This window comes from Fundulus heteroclitus, chromosome 3, assembly GCF_011125445.2.
Source record: "Fundulus heteroclitus isolate FHET01 chromosome 3, MU-UCD_Fhet_4.1, whole genome shotgun sequence".
Lineage (NCBI taxonomy): Eukaryota > Metazoa > Chordata > Actinopteri > Cyprinodontiformes > Fundulidae > Fundulus > Fundulus heteroclitus.
The window spans coordinates 3,714,437-3,733,633 of NC_046363.1; the positions used below are offsets into that span (position 1 = coordinate 3,714,437).

General features: G+C 43.1%; 1 protein-coding gene across 1 annotated transcript; it reads left to right on the top strand.

The window, feature by feature from the left end:
* The first annotated feature begins 5,861 nt into the window (after positions 1–5,861).
* LOC105922838 (pituitary tumor-transforming gene 1 protein-interacting protein) lies at positions 5,862–18,474 on the top strand. Its single transcript, XM_012858763.3, has 7 exons — positions 5,862–6,098; positions 6,640–6,686; positions 7,459–7,567; positions 9,814–9,922; positions 12,155–12,220; positions 15,431–15,477; positions 18,033–18,474. Exons 1-7 carry the CDS (start codon positions 5,972–5,974, stop codon positions 18,080–18,082), a joined length of 555 nt encoding a protein of 184 aa, XP_012714217.2. The 5' UTR covers positions 5,862–5,971; the 3' UTR covers positions 18,083–18,474.
* The last annotated feature ends 723 nt before the right edge of the window (positions 18,475–19,197 follow it).

A 19,197-nucleotide genomic window follows, 5' to 3' on the forward strand; every position in this document is an offset into this window, starting at 1 on the left:
TTTTAACAAAACGTGCACACACACAAAATCCCTGCAGACAGAGCTGGTTGAAGATGCATAATGACTGCCACCTTCTGGTCACTTCCTGTTTTGCTCTTTGTTTCGGTCCCAGGCTGTTTTTCAGCTCCAGTGCAGAAGAGAACACAGCCTAGTTTTTAGAACTATGATTTTGCCAGCATATAATATCCATATTAATGCAAATTATCAACTATTAATTATTTGTAAATGTTTAAATGATACAAAATAAATAAATAATAAAATAACATAAATATTCAACAATAATAATAATAATATCCAACAACTATTGTCCAATATATTTTGAATGATATCTACAAAATAGAATAGAAGTTATTATTTCTGCCTCTTCTTTTGGCTTTTCCCCTGCAGGCTTTGCCACAGTGAGTTCTCGGCCCCCATCTAACCCCATCTTCTGCATCTTCTTCTCTCTCACAGCTACCTTCATGTCGTCTGTCACTCCATCCATAAATCTCCTCTTTAGTCTTGTTCTATTCCTCCTGCCCGGCAGATCCAGCCTCATGATCCTTCTACTGATGTTCTCACCATCCATCCTCTCTACGTGTCCAAACCATCTCAGTCTGGCTTTTCTGGCTTCATCTCAAAACACATCTAACATAGCCTGTTCCTCTGATGAACTCAGCCCTCATCCTATCCATGTTGGTCATTCCCAAAGAGAACCCCTACATCTCCGTCTTTCCTGCATCCAGCTCTGTGTCCTGCTTCTTCCTCGGTGCCACTGTCTCTTAACCAGACAACATCGCTGCTCTCACCACCTTCCATTCATTTTAGCACATACAGGTCCTCACACAACACACATCTGACACTTAATCCAATCATCTCCACCTGCTTGGACACGTTTCTTCACCTCTTTTCCACTCTAACTATTGCGCTGGACTGTTGACCCTAGGTATTTAAAATCCTCCACCTCCTTTATCTCTGCTCCACGTAACCTCAAGGCTTCCCTTTACGTCTCATTCCTGCACCCGTATTGCTACAACTAACCTTCATTCTCTCCTTTCCAGGGATTTCCTCTATCTTGTCCTGTCATAGTCCCAACATTCAGTCCTAGACTCTTGCTTTTCCTCTTCTCTCTCTCTCTACAGAAATGTCATCCTCCTCTTCTTTCTCCGCTTCTTTGGTGACCAATAGTGGCCCAATTTCCACTGGCCTGTCAGTCACCAGCACCAGTGGGGGTTGTTGTTAACTCGGTTCTTGACTGATTCGGTATGGAGATCACGTGTTGGACTCAGATGGTAAATCTGCAAACGCACAAATACCACACTGTGCCCCCTTTGAGGCTACATTGGAAACTATTTTGCTCAATTTATAGTCCTATTTATATTTACTGATTTTTAATGTATTTCGTAATTTTTTCTTCTTCTTTATGTTTAATTGTATTTATTGTTTACTGTTTTACAAGATTCTATGCACGTTAACAAAGCAAATTTGAGTTTGGATTGTATGAATGAGCTCACTGTGGACTTTGTTGCCTCACTACACAGTAAGCAAGATTCACTCAAGTATACACGGTAAAAGCTTTGTTAGAAAAACAATCCCACTGAAAGCCAAACTGACGGAATAAATACAAAAGCAATAGTTCTGTTCAGTGACTTCATACGCGTGGGCAATCACTAAGCAGGAAATGTCCAGGAGGAGGAAACGTGCACCAGCCCTAGAGCTTCACAGGGCACTGAAGTTAGCCTCCTTATTCTTCACAACAATGAAGGGCTATTTCACAGCTTTGAGGGAATGTGAGCTGATTTTGATGATGTGCACTAAAAGTGGTAAATGTTTGGAGAGGTCAAACACTGGCTTGTTTTATTTTACAGCACACTTTTTTAAAAGCCCATATTGCAACCCAAACAAGCATGAATTTTGTATTTGACTTTATCTTAGGTCGTAAAAACCAACTCTGTGTTTAAGGGGTATAGAATAAATCAGTCTGGGTCTGACTAGTTTGTGTTGCATGTTTTCAAGATGGAACTGATCTAAGTATTAAAGTCAGCCTTTGTGCGTTCTTCAGAGAAGTTTCACACATCATAAAGAACCAGGCTCATTCAGCTTAGGCTATTGGGAGTATTTGTTAGGACAGATGATGTTAGGTTAATATGAAGTGTTTACATCAGTATTTAGCTGTTTTTAATCCTTGCAGATAGTCTGTTGTTGTTTTTTTTCTTAAACTATACATACAGTTGCCTACAAATTTTAAGATCACCCTACTCAGTTTAGCACTTTATTTAGTCATTAGTTATTTTTAATAACTGTTAATAACTTTTTTAATAACTAATTTTTAATAACTAATGACAGAATACAGTAAGTACAGTATTTATTTTTATGTTGTAAATGTCCCCATGTCCATTGAGCCTGTTTCTTTAACATTAAAAGGGAGTTTTTCTCTCCACTGTCGCTTCATGCTTGCTCAGTATGAGGGATTGCTGCAAAGCCATTGACAATGCAGACGACTGTCCACTGTGGCTCTACGCTCTTTCAGGAGCAGTGAATGCTGCTTGGAGAGACTTGATGCAACCTGCTGGGTTTCCTTAGAGAGGAAACTTTCTGACCAACCTGGAGGATCTGATGGAGTCTGACTTTGGAAAGAGCCTTGCCATGTGTCTATTTGCTGTTTACTTTGATGCCGGTACACTTAAATTGGGTTATGGGCTAATCTATCATATTTTGTTTGTTTATTTTCTGTTTTATTCTTTTCCTTTCTTTCGTTATTTTATTTTTATCTTATGCCGAAAAGCAGGGAAATTTCCCTTTTTGTCATTTACTTCCACATACACATTATAAACATAGACGCCTCATTGGGCGCAGGTTTGTACGTCAACGTCACTACCATATTGTATGTGGCAAAAAGTAGTGAGCATCTATGTTCCCTGTGTTTATGTTTCAGATAGAAAAATATAGATGGAGCTTACATATACTTGTAAAAAAAAATATATGTATAGATTAGTTGATAGGGATTGGCAGCCAGATTGGCTTTTGATCGATGTGCATATTTAGATTTTGAAGTATTATAAATAAATAGGTGTGTTTATACATAAGTGTATGTCCAGATTATGTATGTATGTATGTATGTATGTATGTATGTATGTATGTATATATATATATATATATATATATATATATATTTTTTATATATATATATATATATATATATATTTTATATATATATATATATATATATATATATATATATATATATATATATATATATATATATATATATATATATATTTGTGCGTGAGTGTATATGTGTATGTGTTATGAATGTAAGCATTCTAAACATTATGATCTTCATTATTTCATAAAACTGTGTCACATGTGAAACTTTAGGAACATACTTTTTGGGGGAGTATTAAAGAGGTAAAATTACCAATATGAGAAAAAAAAAACCCTAGGACAATAAAGTTAAAAAAAAAACACAAAAGTTACCACTCTTAATTCTCATAATATGAACGTCATATTATGAGAATTAAGAGGGAACATTTCCAGAATAGTCACAGTTTGCAGAATTATTTCACTCCTGGAGTAATAGGGCCAGGTTAGATTATTTTATTATTTTTATTCTTTACGCAAATAAATTCAGAAGAATGAAGCTAAAGGGATACAAAAATAAACTTGTAATATTACAAAAATGAAAATATTACCAATGCAAAGTATATTCTGAGATTAAAGTCTGATACTGTTTAAGTGACTGAGTAACTGCAGATTTGCCACATTTAACATGGCGGACACTCTGACACATCCGCAGCATAGGCAGAACCCGCCCAATGACGCGTCTACGATGTTGTTGATGTCAATGAACGAGACGTCGAGACGTCTGTACTTCCATTAGAACATGATTTTATATTTCAAAGTTTAGAGAAGTTTGGATTTGGAAAGCTCTTTATAACGATTATAAAAACAACAACAGCTCTATTAAATTAAGAAGTAGCTCCTTTCCCAGCAGAGGAATCAGACAGGGGTGTCCTGTCTCCCCTTTCTTTTGGTAGCTCAGCTTCTGGCAGATCATATTAAAACTAGTCCTCTGAAAGGGTTAATTGTTGCTGAAAAATAACTTATCCTAACACAACTGGCTGATGACACTATCCTGTTCTTAAAGGACAAGGATCAAGTTTCATTAGCGATCCAAGTATTAAATAATTTCTCAAAAGCTTCTGGTCTGCATTTGAATCTCAAAAAATCTGAAATTATGGCAGTTAAAGATTGCACTGAGACATCAATTGAAGGCATTTCAGTTAAAAACGAGGTCGTTTATTTATGCATAACCATTACAAAAGAACAAAAAAATCGTAGCTCCTTAAATTTTGATCCTTTAATTCTAAAAGCTAAAAAGAATTTTAATCAGTGGTTGGTCAGGGATCTTTCACTATGAGGTCGTATTCTACTTAGTAAGGCTGAGGGCATCTCTAGGCTCACTTATGCTGCTCAGGCTTTATATCTTGATAAAAGCACTGAAAAAGAAATTGACAAAATACTAATTTTTTTCAAAACTTGGGGGTTTAACCTTCTTCCTGGTTTGTAATTTTGATGTATATAAACTTCCTATCAAACTCTCTAATTTTCACCGCCAGGCTTTTTTGTCATGGTCATTTATCTACAAGCACAACTTTTTGCCTCACCGGTACTTTATTTGGAACAATAAGGACATCCTGAACAAGAAAAGATCATTGTTTTTGGATTCGTGGTTCAGTCATGACATTACTCTGGTTGATCAACTGTTCGATGACAAGGGCACTTTATTGAATTATGAGAGGTTTCTCTCTAAATTTAACCTTCCTACTTCTTCTGGAGAATATGCAAAGGTTTTTGGAGCTATTTCATCTGGGATCTGCATGTTATACAGACAGAGGCCAAGACTCAATTCTTCATCTCCTTCTCTGACTCCCTTGGACCCTCCTGTTGGCAAAATATGTCTCACCTCATCTCTTCGTGAGAACAATAAGTCAATCAGATCCCTCTTTCAGAGAGAAGTGGCGTTTGTTCCCGCTGTCGTATCATATTGGAACCGTTTTGTGACAGGTGTGCCCTTGGTTGTTACCTAATCACTTTCTCCTCACTAACAAGTGAAGGAAGTCTCATTCAAACTCATTCACAGCATTTATCCTGCCAAAGACTACCTAAAACAGTTTAAAGCTGATAATCCTGTGAAATGCACCTTTTGTGATCTTCTCCCAGAATCTGTTACACATTTGTTCTGGTTGTGTCCATACTCTAAGACGTTTTGGCAACACTTTTGTAACTAAGTGGATTCAAATATTGTTTTAGAAAAATTCAGCTTTATTGGAAAAACGTTTTATTTGGATTTCAACTGCAAAGTAAAATGATTCCCAAACCTTTCCTTGTCAATCTTTTAATTATCTTGGCCAAATTTCACTTGCATAAATTTAAATTTCTAAAAAAAAAAGAAAAACCACACTTTAATGTTTATTTAATATAAATCAAGCAATATTTTCATTCTATTCAACTCTCTTCTCATCAGAAGGCACAAAAAACCATAGCAATCTGTTCCCTTCTAGAAATTCTGGACAACTTAATGTTGTAGATTAGAAGATATGTTTATCTGTAGGGAACATATATATATATATATATATATATATATATATATATATATATATATATATATGACACTCCCCAGCGCATATGTTTGTCAATTTGTTTGTCTTTCCTCCTGACTGTACTTGTTTATTGTGACATACCCCCTGGCATATTTGTTTATTTGTATATTTTATATATATTCTTATTGACTTTGTGAAAAAAAAAAAAAAAAAGTCTGTACTTCCATGCCGAACTTCCGGGTCTTTTCGCATTCAGGAAGTGACGTGGCGAGGTGAAGAAAAACAGCAGGCGGGGCCAAGCAGCAGCAGCAGCGGCGGTGTCACCCAGCGGATAGTCGTTGTTTTTAAACGCTGCCCCAGAGTCCAGCCGTGTCCGTGAGCCTTCCACCATGTCCCCTTTACCTCCGGACCGAGCCGCCTGGACCGGTTTCGTGTTGAGCGCTTCCGTGCTGCTGCTCCTTAGCTTTGTCAGCCCGGGTGAATGCCAAACAACCTCCCCGCCGCCACCACCAGTCAGTAAGTTCCGACGTTTGCTTCGCAAACTTTGTTTTTACGTGTTGAACTGCATTTGCGTGTTCATTAAAGTGAAGTTCGGCCCGGTGAGTTCCGTTAGAGCGCGCGAGCTTCGGCTCTCTCGCTGGTTTTTGAAGCTACGTCACAGGGGAGTGAGAGCATCACGCACACTGGGAGCGTGTTCCTGACCTGAAGCTGCCTTGCTTGTTGTGACTGAGTGAATGCTAGGAAGCATCCACCGGTGCTGCCCATGTTTGGCCACCAGCTCCTTCCGGTTCCCTCGTGCTGCCTCAGCTCAGCGGTCTGCCGCTGCTTGTGCTGCTGGAGACGGAGCCAGAGGCGTCCGGATCATCCCTGGTCTCCCCCTTCACATGACGCTGGGCTGGAGCTAAATGGCTCCACTCAGGGAAACCGTGTTTTAAGTTTCACTCACTTTGTTGTTCACTCACATAAGCAGCTGTGTGGAGAGTTTTTGAGCATTGACTCTGGCTGTTTACAGGAACCCCCGCTGTTCTAGCCCCCTTAACGTCTGATGTGTTTTCAGGGTGTTCCAGCTTCAAGGACTGTGACAGCTGCGTTCCTCACGCTAAGGTCAGTTAATGGACTTTATAGCTGCTGTAAATCCAGACCTTCGCCCCCGCGCCCTTTTCCACTCCTGCCATAAACGCCGCTTTAAGGGCCCCTACATTTTCCAATTCATAATTTATCTTCTATCGTTTCCCTGTTATCTGTGGGGGGGGAGGCATATCTGTAAGGTGTGTTCTGGATTTAGGGAAGATAAATCACTGCAAGTTTGAATTATTTTCTGACTAATTTATCTAAAAGTTTTAGATTTCCATGTGTTTCAGTCTCATTTGCGTAATCAAATAATCCTCATGTTGTCCTAGCAACATAGCCTTTATAAAGACAGGGCGCTTTCATCAGCCTGTTTGTTTGCTCTTCATCACTTCGCTGCTCCCCCCCGCCCCCCATGTCACACTCAGTCATGTGTTTCTTTCATGCTATCCTATTCTCTGCCCACAGATTTCCACTCATGTTGATTTCTCTTGGTAGTTAAATGTGTTGTTGGTAAAACGCTCTGATCTGACCCAGACTGTAATTCTGTTAGTTTATGTCTCCCCTGTTATCATTCTGTTTGTAAATGCCTCTTATGGACAGTAGATGAGAGCTGTGATCAAACCAGAGATACCAGAATCCCCTCCTGCTGATCGACATGTTCTCATTGTGGTCATGTGACCCGGTTTCTGCTCGGTAAACTGCAGTACCGGACTGGAGCTCCTCGTTGTGATGAAGGACGGCGTGGGGCTGAGGTAAGCAGCACCTGCAGGTGGGAATGTGACGTTGTGTGTTTTCCTCTCCCCAGTGTCTCTGGTGTTTCACCACCAACAACTGCACGGATTACCCCGTGACCTGGTGGCTGCCTCCGGCCTCGCTGTGCCCGCTGTCCCAGGCCCGATGGGGCGTCTGCTGGCGTGAGTTGATCAGGTTTTTTATTTTATTTCCTCCTTGCTCTCTCTGTTTTGGTTTTGATTCAGGGAGAGTCACATGGACTCCAGAGAAGAGTGAGACGGACCTTCTGAAGGGACCTGCATCTTTAAGTTAGCCGTTGTTTTCGTTTCCAGAGCGTCACAGTTGGGTGCTGTTTTTCAGTCCCAACTTTCTGTTCCTCTCTCAATGTGTGGTTTCATGTCACAGGCTGGGGGGGGGGGGGGGGGGGTGTTATCTGCTGGCCCTACATTTAAGGCTTAAAAGCTTCCTCTTTAGTTTATTTCAAAGAAAGAAAAAAGTCCTGCCCCTCTGCGTCAGCGCTGTAAACCAAACCTGCCTGTAGGTACTGGCTTCTCCAGCCACATGCTGCTTCTCTGGGTTTGCTGCAGAACATTTTCAGCTGTTTTGCAGGAGCAGCGCTGCTGCTGCTGCAGCCCATCGAGCTCCAGGGGAAGTACCTTTGTTTTCCAGCTCCACGTGCTGTGCTGCTGTTTTTCTTAGAGGTTACCAGAAATGGCCTTTAGCTGTTAGATGACCCGTTGTTGGTGATCAGGCGGCGCTGCTGATGGAGCTGTGATGGCGAGGGAACCCGGTCTGACCATGGTGGCAGAGAGCTGATCCCCAGGACCCAAATCACATGGGCATGTTTTCCTGCTGGATGAGCTGATGGATTGTTTTTTTTTTTTTACAGCTGCTGGTGCAAACACAGCACACATCTGTAAGGAACAGACTGTTGAGTTTTTGACGTCTCCATGGCGTCGTTTCTAAGTGCAGCTGGGCGTGCTAGAGCGCTGAAGGCTAGCACCGTCGTCTCTGGATGATGCCGCTGTGGAGACTGAAGTCGGCATGGTGGATGTAGAACGTTACACAGGAAGTAAGCGTCAGTAGAATAGATCAGTTAGGTCAGTTCTGTTGGACTCGTCCAGCCTGCGGTCATGAGCACAGCGGTTGTTTTCGTCTGAAACCCCCAGCCTCTGGTCACTACTCGCCCACATGGAGCTGTAATACCAGGTTCCCCTTTCACTGGTCAGCCGGTACGGCCTGTTCCTACCTGACATGGCCAGTCAGCTCGGTTAGCCTCAGTCCCCCTCGCCGCGTCCCGCCTGATCCCACCTTGAAGGGTTCTGTGAAAGAAGGTTTACTCTTCCTCAGAGTTGTTTGCTTCTTTCATCGCTGCTTCTGTTTTTGGTCATGATGAGACGAGCACAGCTTGGAGTCGTGTCCGACTGCTCTTTCATTCAAAGGGACAGCAAAAAACCTTTGTGTCTAAAAATAATTAAATAAAATCCCAGATTTTTAAAAGCTATTTTTAAATGCCTTAATGGTCTTGCCCCTGAAGTAATCTGTAAATTTGTTCTAAAGTATGCAAATGAGTCAGGAGGAATCAGGACAAGAGCTGGAGCTAGTGGGAACTGCAGGATTAAAAGATGTCGGACATCTATGTGTCAGTCCGCCTTCTCAGTGAAAGCATCACATCTCTGAAACTCTTTGCCTCTGGAGCTTAAGTCACAGACTGATGTTCGACTTTTCTCCACAAGATTGAAAAAAATGGCTCAAAGACAATCAAAAGTGTGAGCACTAAACTGGCTTGTACTGTACAGTTTGTTTTAACTTCTCATGTTTTTTTTGTGCATTTGTGTCGTTACTAACCTCCCTCCCCCTTAATGCTTACACCTTTTAAATGCCTAACCAGGGACGAAGGCTGCAAATTAGCCCATGGCTACAAGCCTTTTCTACTTGGACATTGGACACCTGTTTGGTTGCAATGTTTAATTGTACTGTCCCTGTCAAATAAATAAATAAGTAAAATCAAACATCCCTACAGCTCAGCTCTTAGTTAGCACTCCTGAGCACTGACACAGGTAGGGCGGCCTCCAGCCTACAGTAGGCTGTCTGATGATGAAATGTGTGGAACAGCACCAGCGCTCTTCTATAGGATCAGGCCCAAAGCCTAACACGCTTTAAATCAGGCGCTCATAATCTGCTGATCAGGGGACTTTTGAACTCTTAGCTTTCTCTGGAAACTGCAGCTTTGAGTTTCGATTCAGTGGAAAAGCATGCAGTGTGGCTGATAAAGCAGTAGGTGGCGCTGCTGGCAAACGTGTGGAGGGCATGCCGCAGGATGCTTCTGCTAGTTCAGGTTTCATGTCTTGCTGTATCTTATGTTCAAGGTAAGATCCTTTTGAGAAGGGAAAGGTGTGTTGCTAATTTCTGTCTCTGTGCCACTCAGTGAACTTTGAAGCGCTGATCATTGCTCTGGCTGTGCTGGTTGGAACCTTCCTGATCAGCATCGTCATCTGCTGCTGCTGCTGCTGTTGCTGCAAGAGCCGCCACTCAGGGTAAGGTCACACACCACTCTGATTTTCAGCAGCCATGTTTACACGCTCAAAATTCACCATCACCATTTAAAAACAAAACAAACTAAATGATCCGATTGTACCGCTTATATGGCCACACAGTCAATTAATCAGATAGTTTATAGGTGCTGGGCATATAATAGAATATCGTGAAAAAGTAGATCTTTTTTCCCCCAGTAATTCCATTCAAACAGTTAAACCTGTATTTTAAATTCATTCGTTGCACACATACTGATTTATTTCAAGTGTTTATTTCTTTTAATTTTGATGATTATAACTGACAACTAATGAAAACCCCAAACTCAGTCTGTCAGAAAATCAGAACATTGTGAAAAGGTCCAATATAGAAGACACCCAGTGCCACACTTTAATCAGATAATTAACTGCCTGCAAAGGCCTTTAAATGGTCTCAGTCTAGTTCTGTAGGCGACACAATCATGGGGAAGACTGCTGACTGGACAGTTTTCCAACAGACGACCGTTGACACCTGGCACAAGCAGGTCAACGCAGCCGTCTGCCAGGAGGTTTTAGAGCGCTTCATGCTCCCTGCTGCTGACCAACTTTATGGAAATGCACATTTAATTTTCCAACAGGACTTGGCTCCTGCACACAGCACCAAAGCTACCAGTACCTGCTTTAAGCACCATGGTGTCCCTGTTCTTAATTGTCCAGCAAACTGGCCTGACCTCAACTCCATAAAAAAATCTGTGAGGTACTGTGAAGAGGAAGATGTGATATGCCACACCTAATGATACAGGAGAGCCTAAGGCCACCATCAGAGCAACCTGAGCAGCACCACAGACTGATGGACTCCATGTAACACCGCACTGCTGCAGTAATCCAGGGAGAAAGAGTCCTGACTGAGTACTGAGTGCTGAACAGGCTCATACTTTCAGTTGGCCAATATTTCTGGAAATTCTTTTTTGTATTGATCTTAAGTAATATACAGATTTTTTGAGGTGCTGAATTTTGGGGTTTCATTAGCTGACAGTTATAATGATTAAAAGAAATAAACAGTTCCAGTCTGATTGGGTCTAAATCACAGCAGGATAATGAAACGGCTCCTCTAAGGTGAACTGGGCCTTCAGTGAGCTGCTGTAACAGTCACGGCTATCAAAGCAATCCGTTTTTCCATAATAATGATGCTAAAAAACAAAATTAAAGATGCTCACCTGCATCCGCGTTAAAACCAACAGACCTTTTCGTCTCCCTAAGCGGACCCGGAGCTTCCCACAGCAGCGTCTCCTCCCTGCAGAGTAAAACCTGAGCGAACACGGCTGAGGGTCACACAGGGAGCTGCTGCTGGGGATGCTGTGGCTTAGGAGAAATAAACCAGCACCGGGTAAACGTGGTGATGTCTTCCTGCATCAGGTTGACTGCATACGTCAGATAGGTTCTGGTGCTGGCTGAGTAACACTACAGCCCCGAAGAAGCATCTTCAGGACCAGCCCTCTGATGTTTGAGGAGGAGTTAAATCTGTCGTACGTCATACGCTAGAAGTGTCCGGTTTAATTCTAGCTGCTTACTGAGAGGCGCCGCTGCACCAACCCTACACCAGCAGAGGGCGCTGTCCCAAACGGCTAGGGTTACACTTCTAGGAAGGACTCTGCCTTCAAACTAAATTCAGCAGCATCAAAGATGATATGGAGGGTTTTTTTCGTGGCTTCAGCAGGGAGTTTGAGACTCTAGAGCCGCATTCAGTGTCACACAGCTGCTCTGCAGGATATTCATGAATGCAGCTTCTCTCTATCTGTGTTGTCCAGTCATTGTGCAGCGGTGAAATAAACCCATCACATCAGTCAGTCAGCCGTACACCGGCCTGTCAGTCACCGACAGCCTGCTTGGTGGGGGGTTTTATGGTGGGAGTAAATCCTCTCTGAAACTCTCCAGTCTCACACCCCAGCGTCTGCTCTCTGTCTCTTAGCGAGGAAGAGTTTAAGATTTATGTTTTGGTTTGTTCAGCATCACCAGCGTTGTAGTGATGATGATGATGAAGATGAGCCGCTCATTCTGGAGCCAGATACGACGCTGCTGCTCAGAGTGCAGGCTTTAAAACCTCTAGACCTTGTGTTGCTCTGCGCTCCAAGGGCTGAACCCTGCAGCAAATGTGGCTTTCTGTAGATGAATGCAAATCGCTGCGATAAAATGGAGGGATGATTTCTGCTGTTCTCAAGCTCTGAGCTGTGGCGGTTCTGACGCTCCTTTAATCTGCAGGCTCGACAGAGATGAGGAGAGATTTGCCAGGAGGAGAGAGGAGATCAGACAGCGCGCTGAAGAACGGTAAGAACTTGGCTCCAGGCCTCAGTGGAAACATCGGAAAGAGATCACAAATGGCTTTATTTATCCCTGACAGCTCTGCATGACGGCTTGTTCCTCTGCGTTTGTCTTGAAATGTTGGTTGCTCCACTTCTGGACATGTGGAAGTAAGATTTAGAATAAACTAAAATGTTCAGTAAGAGACTTCCTGATCATATCAGAATCAGTCCTAGGTAGAAAAACGGGTTTATATAGAAATAGTTCTGGTTCCAGACTTTACTCCCTAACCCGTCATTTAAATAGCTGCCTTCGCATCACGGCTGCTGTGCTGACACTCACCATGTCTACCACCAGTGTGATGATGTCTTCAGCTTTATGCCAGACTCATGTTTAAGCAGATTTTGTGACGGAGGACAGAGCAAAAGAGGACGACATACATCAGTGGTGAACAAATGGTTCACCACTACGGCCTACGGCCTAACAGGCCAGCCACTGGAAACCAGTGTGGTGCCGTTTTCTTCACAACTTCTTCCTGCGGCTGATTTTAAAAGAATTGTCCAAAGCTGTTCAGGGCAGTGGAGACAGAAGTTACCCAGGATTCCTCTTTCCATGCATTTAAATCCTGGGACTTCTGCTGGCTCTATCTGGTGTTCTTTCTTCCCTTCCTTCGTCCATCATGTCCTTCCTTCCATGCTTCCTTATTCCCTTCCCTCTGTTTTTCTTTCCATTCCTTCCTCACATCCTTGTATCATCTCATTTTCTGTGCTCGCCCTTCTTTCTGTTTCTGTTCTCCATTCTCTCCTTAGTATCTCTATTTCATGACTCCCTTAATTCCTTCTATCCTTCTTCCCTTCTTTGTGTCCTTCCTTGCTGTCTGTGTTGGAGAATTTAAAGCATGCCCACTGCAGCAGTATCCTCTGCCATAACCAATAATAGCATTTTTGTGTTTTAAACAAGTAAACAAGTCTGGAAAAGTGTGGAATTCCTACAAGAGATACACAGGAACCATGAACAGGATAATTAAATATGATCTTTTCTTTTAATGTAATTGGCCATAATTGTTTTGTTCCCAAAAATGTGTTCTGACAGAAAGAAATCATTTTTATTTTGTATCTAAATTCTGCAGACCCTGATCTAAAAATTCCCAGCAGCACAACAGCTGAAACACGTCTGGCGGACTCCTTAATGATCCAGTTGCTAGATCTAGAAAAGTTGGGTTTAGACAAAGTGACCCTGTAAGGTTTATTTCTGTCGCCGTGATCTGCGTTGCAGCTGCAGCCTGGAGCCTCTAAATGGTTTAACAGTTGAAGAAGTTTCTGTTGCGGAGCTGATAAATACTGAAGCTCTTCAGCAGAACATTATTTAGGCCTAATGACAGCTACAAGTAAAAGGACTCGCTGTGTACGTGTTAAAAGGGCCGTGGAGCTCCAGCCGTGTTCTGACACCATGAAGGGAGCAGAAGTTAGCATCCAGCAGCACAGCTCCTAACAGAGAGGCCCGCTGCATGTTGAGGCATCAGCAACTGCTAGTCAGCCCCTACAAGGCCTCGCCGTCCCTCCTGTTAAATCCCAAAACACAGTTTGGATTGTTTAAGCTAAGCAGCTGCTGTTTGGTAATGCGCTCAAAAATAGAGTGGAGCGCATCCTGTCCAGTCCCATCCACTGCTGAGGCATGTTCATGCTCTGCAGGCACAGAGAAACAAGTTCTCTCTGCCCACCACCATGTCCCAGGAACGTCCTCCCATGAACACAGTCGTGTCATTTTGTTCCTGCTGCCTGGGAGGAGAGGAGCAGCTCTGTTGTGGTGGAGGTTATCTGCCTTCAAAGAGACGAGGCTTCTCTCTGGATGATGAAGTGGTGGGCCTGTCTCTCCTCTAGCAGTTTAGCTCCTGCTTCCAGTTCATCCGTCATCTGAGGATAGCTGCTGGGAAGCGGGGCAGTGGAGCAGAATCATGTCCAGCTTGACTGGCTGGGCTGAGGACGCGGGGACCGCAGCTCTACGCTGCGCGCAGAATTGGCCCGCCTCCAAGCTTCTTCCCCCGAGCCGAGCGGGGGTTTCCTGCAGAGAGCATGATCAACTCTCTGAAGAGGGAGTTAGTCCACTGACCTGTATAGATGGAGCTCATGTGATGAGCAGGACTTTCACAATACATCAGTGGAGAACGTGGTGCTCCCAGACGCTGCTGGGTTCTGACCTGCCAGGATGTGAGCCTTGGCTGTCTGAGTCACTGGATCCACTTCCTGCTGCCCATCAGCTCACGTTTGTTTTATCAGCTTAGCGTATGAAAAGAACTAACCGAATGGCAGAACTTTCAGAAACGTACTGATGGAGATTCAGTTCATGAAATCATGAAGTAGCTACTGGGCCTACCCTGCAGCTGGTACCGCCCTGCATCTCCATGGAATGTCAACAGAATAGCTGAAATATCCATGTGGGTCCTCTAGCGGTGCCTTGCAGGCCCCATGTTGCACCAAGCTTCCTCATGTGAAGCAACAGCTGATGGAGATAGAAACGTCAGGAAGGGCTGACTTCCTTTTACTTTACACATCAGTACATTGTGACAAAGTTAAAATGAGGTCCAGTGATGTCACTGCAGGGCGAGGTCCTCTCTGTTCTCACTTGATCCAGATCACCCAGAACCAGAATCTTTCCCAGCTGCCACCAAGAATTAGCCTGACATGACCGACTGGGAGGCGCTTCAGAGCGTTTACCTCTGTCATCAGAGTCTTCTGGTATCATCGGTGTGGTTAGAGGTCACAGGAACGGCCATTTAGGACCAATTAACATGTTTATTTTGGGGGGTCGTCTTTTCTCTGCCTCTCTGGATGCATTCCTGCAGCGGAGCGTTGCCTGGTGCAGCTAGAAGGTTCGTCACGCTAATAACAGCTAGCTAACAGTTAGCTGATGTTGTCCGGCAGGTTTAGAACTTGGCTGGTGCTCATTCAGCATCTTTAATGGCCTTTCTACGTTGCTGTCAAACATCAGTGTGGTACTGTACCGTGTTAGGGTTAGGGTTAGGCCTAACGGTCTAATTTCAGTGTCATTTTGACAGCTTTCAGTGTAACGGCCCTAACCCAGTGGACATTCCACCATTAAATAATTGACACAGATGTTTTAGATGACTGGTTTCCAGTGGCTCGGTTGAATTTTGTCAGATAGGATTGGTTCATGTTTCTCTCTGACCCTTGCTCGATGTTTAGACGATATCGTTTTTCTCTGTTCTGTCTCTTACAGGAAGGTGGAGAGACAGTCGAGACACGATGAGATCCGAAGAAAATATGGTGGGTATCTCCAGTGTGTCATAATGTCTCTCATGTGTTTCTTATTAAAGGTTATCTTGAGGACTGTGACTTGCTGACTAAACTGTCCTGTGATTGAAAGTTAGGAAGAATTCTGTTGGAATGTTAACCCAAAGTTCCCCCTGACAGCTTCAAAGCGTGTGTGTGGAGTGCGTGCTGGCCGCCCCCCCTCTGTCTGGAGAAAATCAGGGGTCCCGTCTCCAGCTTTGTCTCGTTGGGCCTGAAACCAAATCCATTCCCTCTGACGTCTGCATGCATTTGTGATGCTATAAAATAAGTGCTAATCATGCACAAAAGGAAACCACATCAGAGTCTGAGTGTCAATCAGGAAGACGTTGGAGACTAGAGCTAAACATGACTACATCCCCACCTTTACACACCCAAAGTGATTAAAGAGATGCACAGAATAAAAGAAAAAAACAAACATGGATGAAGGTATTAAATACATTTGGTGTAAAACAAATACAATTAAAGCTATTCAAATAATAAAATAAGAAAAAAAACACCTTAATGCTCTGGCTGAGCTGGGGTTAAAAGCTGATGTAAAAAAAAAAGAGTCTTTAAAAGAGATGTAACATCATTTTAGGAGTCCTGTCAGTGAGATCCTTCCAGTTTGGGAGCGCTCCATCTCCTCGGCTCACACGGGTCAGTCGGAGGCAGGTCAGGAAGCAGCAGGGTTCTACTGGGGGGGTGCTTCTGTAGGCGAGTAAATCTAGCCTAAAGCCTACAGGTAGGGCGTGAGGACAACGTGGGAGTGATGTGCTCCCCTGTTTCACCGGGCAGCAGCGTTCACATCACCGTATTGATCACCGCTACCATTGGTGTAAAGATGCTTGTCCTGAGTGGGAGCATCGTTTACCTCGGGGTGTTTCTGTGTGTTCTGTAGACAGGAGAGTGATGGATGCTGATGCAACACGTTGGCATCATGCCATCAGTACTTTAAAGTAGGTCTGTAGAGGAGGACGCTTTGTTTTTATACTAATTCAGCTTTACTCTAAGGTTTAATACTGGGGATTTCACATGATTGCTCCAGAATTAAAGGTCCTACCCACCTGTGCATATAAAGTGGATTTTGTTTTAGAACCTGACCTTGCTTTAAACTTCTTAACGTTCTCCCTGACCCTTCTGCTGGGTTCCGTGGTCGTCTTCATGCAGGTTGTTCCCTCGTGTTCTCACACAAACCTTCACAGACCAGCTGTAGTTAACAGAATAAACTACACTCAGGAGGACCTCTATGGCAGTTTGATAAAAGATCTATAAAAGCCTTTATTTGTGAAAACTTACATGTGACAAGATAGCAGAAGGTTTGAGGCAAACAGTGGATCATAACAAGGCTGTGTTGTTCTCCTGTTCAGGGTCCTGGATGGGCCCAGTGCTGTAGAGGTGGGGGTACACCCTGCACAGGTTTCTGGTCCTGCACAAGGCCAGCTCAGACAGAGCCAACAATGGCAGCCTCTTAGGTCCATTTAGAATAACCGGCTTACTGCCAAGTTCAGACTGCACAGAAAGCTACAAAAGGCTCCCTGTGAGGCCAGATCAGAACCCCCAGGATGACTCCCTCTAGACGGAAGAGCTCCCAGCAGTCCCTGCTGGAAGTGCTGTCACAATTATTCAGTAAAACTGCTACTCAAAAAACTCTGCTGCACGTGAAGAACACTGAATTAGCTTAAACATGAACAATTTCCTTAAAATAACTGCCAGCATTTATACAAATGTAGGAAGGTACTTAAAGACAGATAAACACAGCAATGTTGTGTGCTTCAACTATCTGAGAGGAGAACGCAAGAAGAGCTTAAAATACTTCAAAACGCCTTGTAAAATGACACGATAAATTAATTCTGGATGATAGATGAGGTCAGAGGATTGTTTTTCTGAGAGGAGCAGAATCTTCTGTGTTTTTTGGTCCCCACATATGAACTCCTGAGGGCTCCGTTATCTGCTGGGGCCCCGTCACTTCTCCTTAGCTGACTCTTGCCTCTACAGCCGTGGTGACCAAACTTTTTGTCACCACGGCCAAATCGTCACATTGAAAGCAGTTAAGGGCCACAAAATAATTTTGTTAATCAACATTTTAGAATACATGTGCTTTTTTTGTTTTGATCTGCCCAAGATTCTGTAGAAATGAACAATATAGCAAGAGTTTGTTTTTAAAGTGGAATCAGGAGGCCTGCATGATGGCATTATTTCAGCAGAGAATCACAGGGTCCTAATCTTTTGATATGATTGTTGTTGGGGGTCTAAACTGGGCAACAAAAGCGGGACTATGTTCCATCCTTTCATTCTAAGCTGCTTGATTTATTAATCAGTCATCACACTACTTCTGAGTAAATGTTGCTGGATGTTGGTGGTTCTGTTTACCACAGAATTCAAATGAGTGAATAAACCTGGTTATTAGTAGATGGTGTGCGTTTCCTTCCATGGGCCGTGTCTATTCTGCACCTGCAGATGCCTTCCTCAGAGATGAGTTGCTATAATATGAATTTATCAGAAGTTGACCCAGCATGACCTCCTGTGTTCTGCTGTCTTTCTGTGTGCAGGCCTGATGGGGGACTCGGACCACCCGTACAGCAAGTTTGAGAACGAGTGAAGCAGCTGTGCTGGAGGACAGAGCTGCTCTCGTTTTTTTCACTTTTAGCTTCATTTGCTGCCTATTTTTCTCCATTTGACCCAAACCCTGACATCAATGCTGCAGACCACAGCTGTACAGACCAATCCAGAGCCAAGCTCCACTTCCCATGTGGTCAACAATCACTAACCTGTCTGAGAGCTTTCTGATTGTCTTTTTGTTTTTCTTTCTTGGATGAATGTGAAGCTTGTTTTTAAACTTTCTCCTAAGCTCTTGTATTCAGAAATGTCTTCTCTTTTTATATGGCCTACTTTCACTCAGTCTTTGCACTTTGTACTTGAATTAAATTTAGAAATGACATAATTGGAAATGAAACACTGGCGTGTTCACATAAAGAGAGGTTGTGTAATAAATTTTGTTGTTTTTTGTTCTTCTTTGTGCCCAATTAAGAAGTACCTGTTTGGTTCTGATGAAGTGTGTGAAACTTTGGAGTGGTTTGGAGCAGAGTAGGGAAGGGCTGATACCCAGCAGAAAGGACCGGGGCAGGAAACCTGTAACACCTGCTACCTTTCTTCTGCCTTCGGTCCCGGTCAACTTCCCAACACATCTGTAGTCATTGTCCACATCAGCCTGTATTTAAATGATCTAGGACAGTGATGGTTGATTTATGTGATCACTGTGAAACTGATAATACAGGGACATCTGAAAATGTTTCAATATTGTGAAAAAGTCATCAATAGTTCATATATTTTTCTCATTTCAGAAAGGGGAAACTCATATTTACTACACATACAAGTGAAATATTACAAGCCTTTAATGTAACTGATGATTATGGCTTACATATAATGAAAATCAAAAATTCAGCGTCTCAAAATTAGAATACTACCTGACACATTTTTTTTCTTCTAAAAAGAAAAACAACTTATTTTTAGTATTAGTTACTATGCATTAGTCATGTTATGGCTCACACAATCATGGGGAAGATTGCTGACTTGACAGATGTCAGGGAGAAAGTAATTGACTCCCTTCACAGGGACAGGATGACACAAGGTCATTGCTGAAGAAGCAGGTTGTTCAGAGTTTTGGCTCCAGGCGTATAGAAAGCTGAGGAGGAAAAGGTGCGCCGCCTACCCACA

Bases quoted from the DNA above. Each gene is read 5' to 3' on its own strand.
- LOC105922838 (XM_012858763.3), top strand. From the start codon at position 5,972: ATGTCCCCTTTACCTCCGGACCGAGCCGCCTGGACCGGTTTCGTGTTG. The intron at 12,221-15,430 runs GTAAGAACTTGG...TGTCTCTTACAG, and splicing joins AGACAGCGCGCTGAAGAACG to GAAGGTGGAGAGACAGTCGA. The intron at 15,478-18,032 runs GTGGGTATCTCC...TTCTGTGTGCAG, and splicing joins TGAGATCCGAAGAAAATATG to GCCTGATGGGGGACTCGGAC.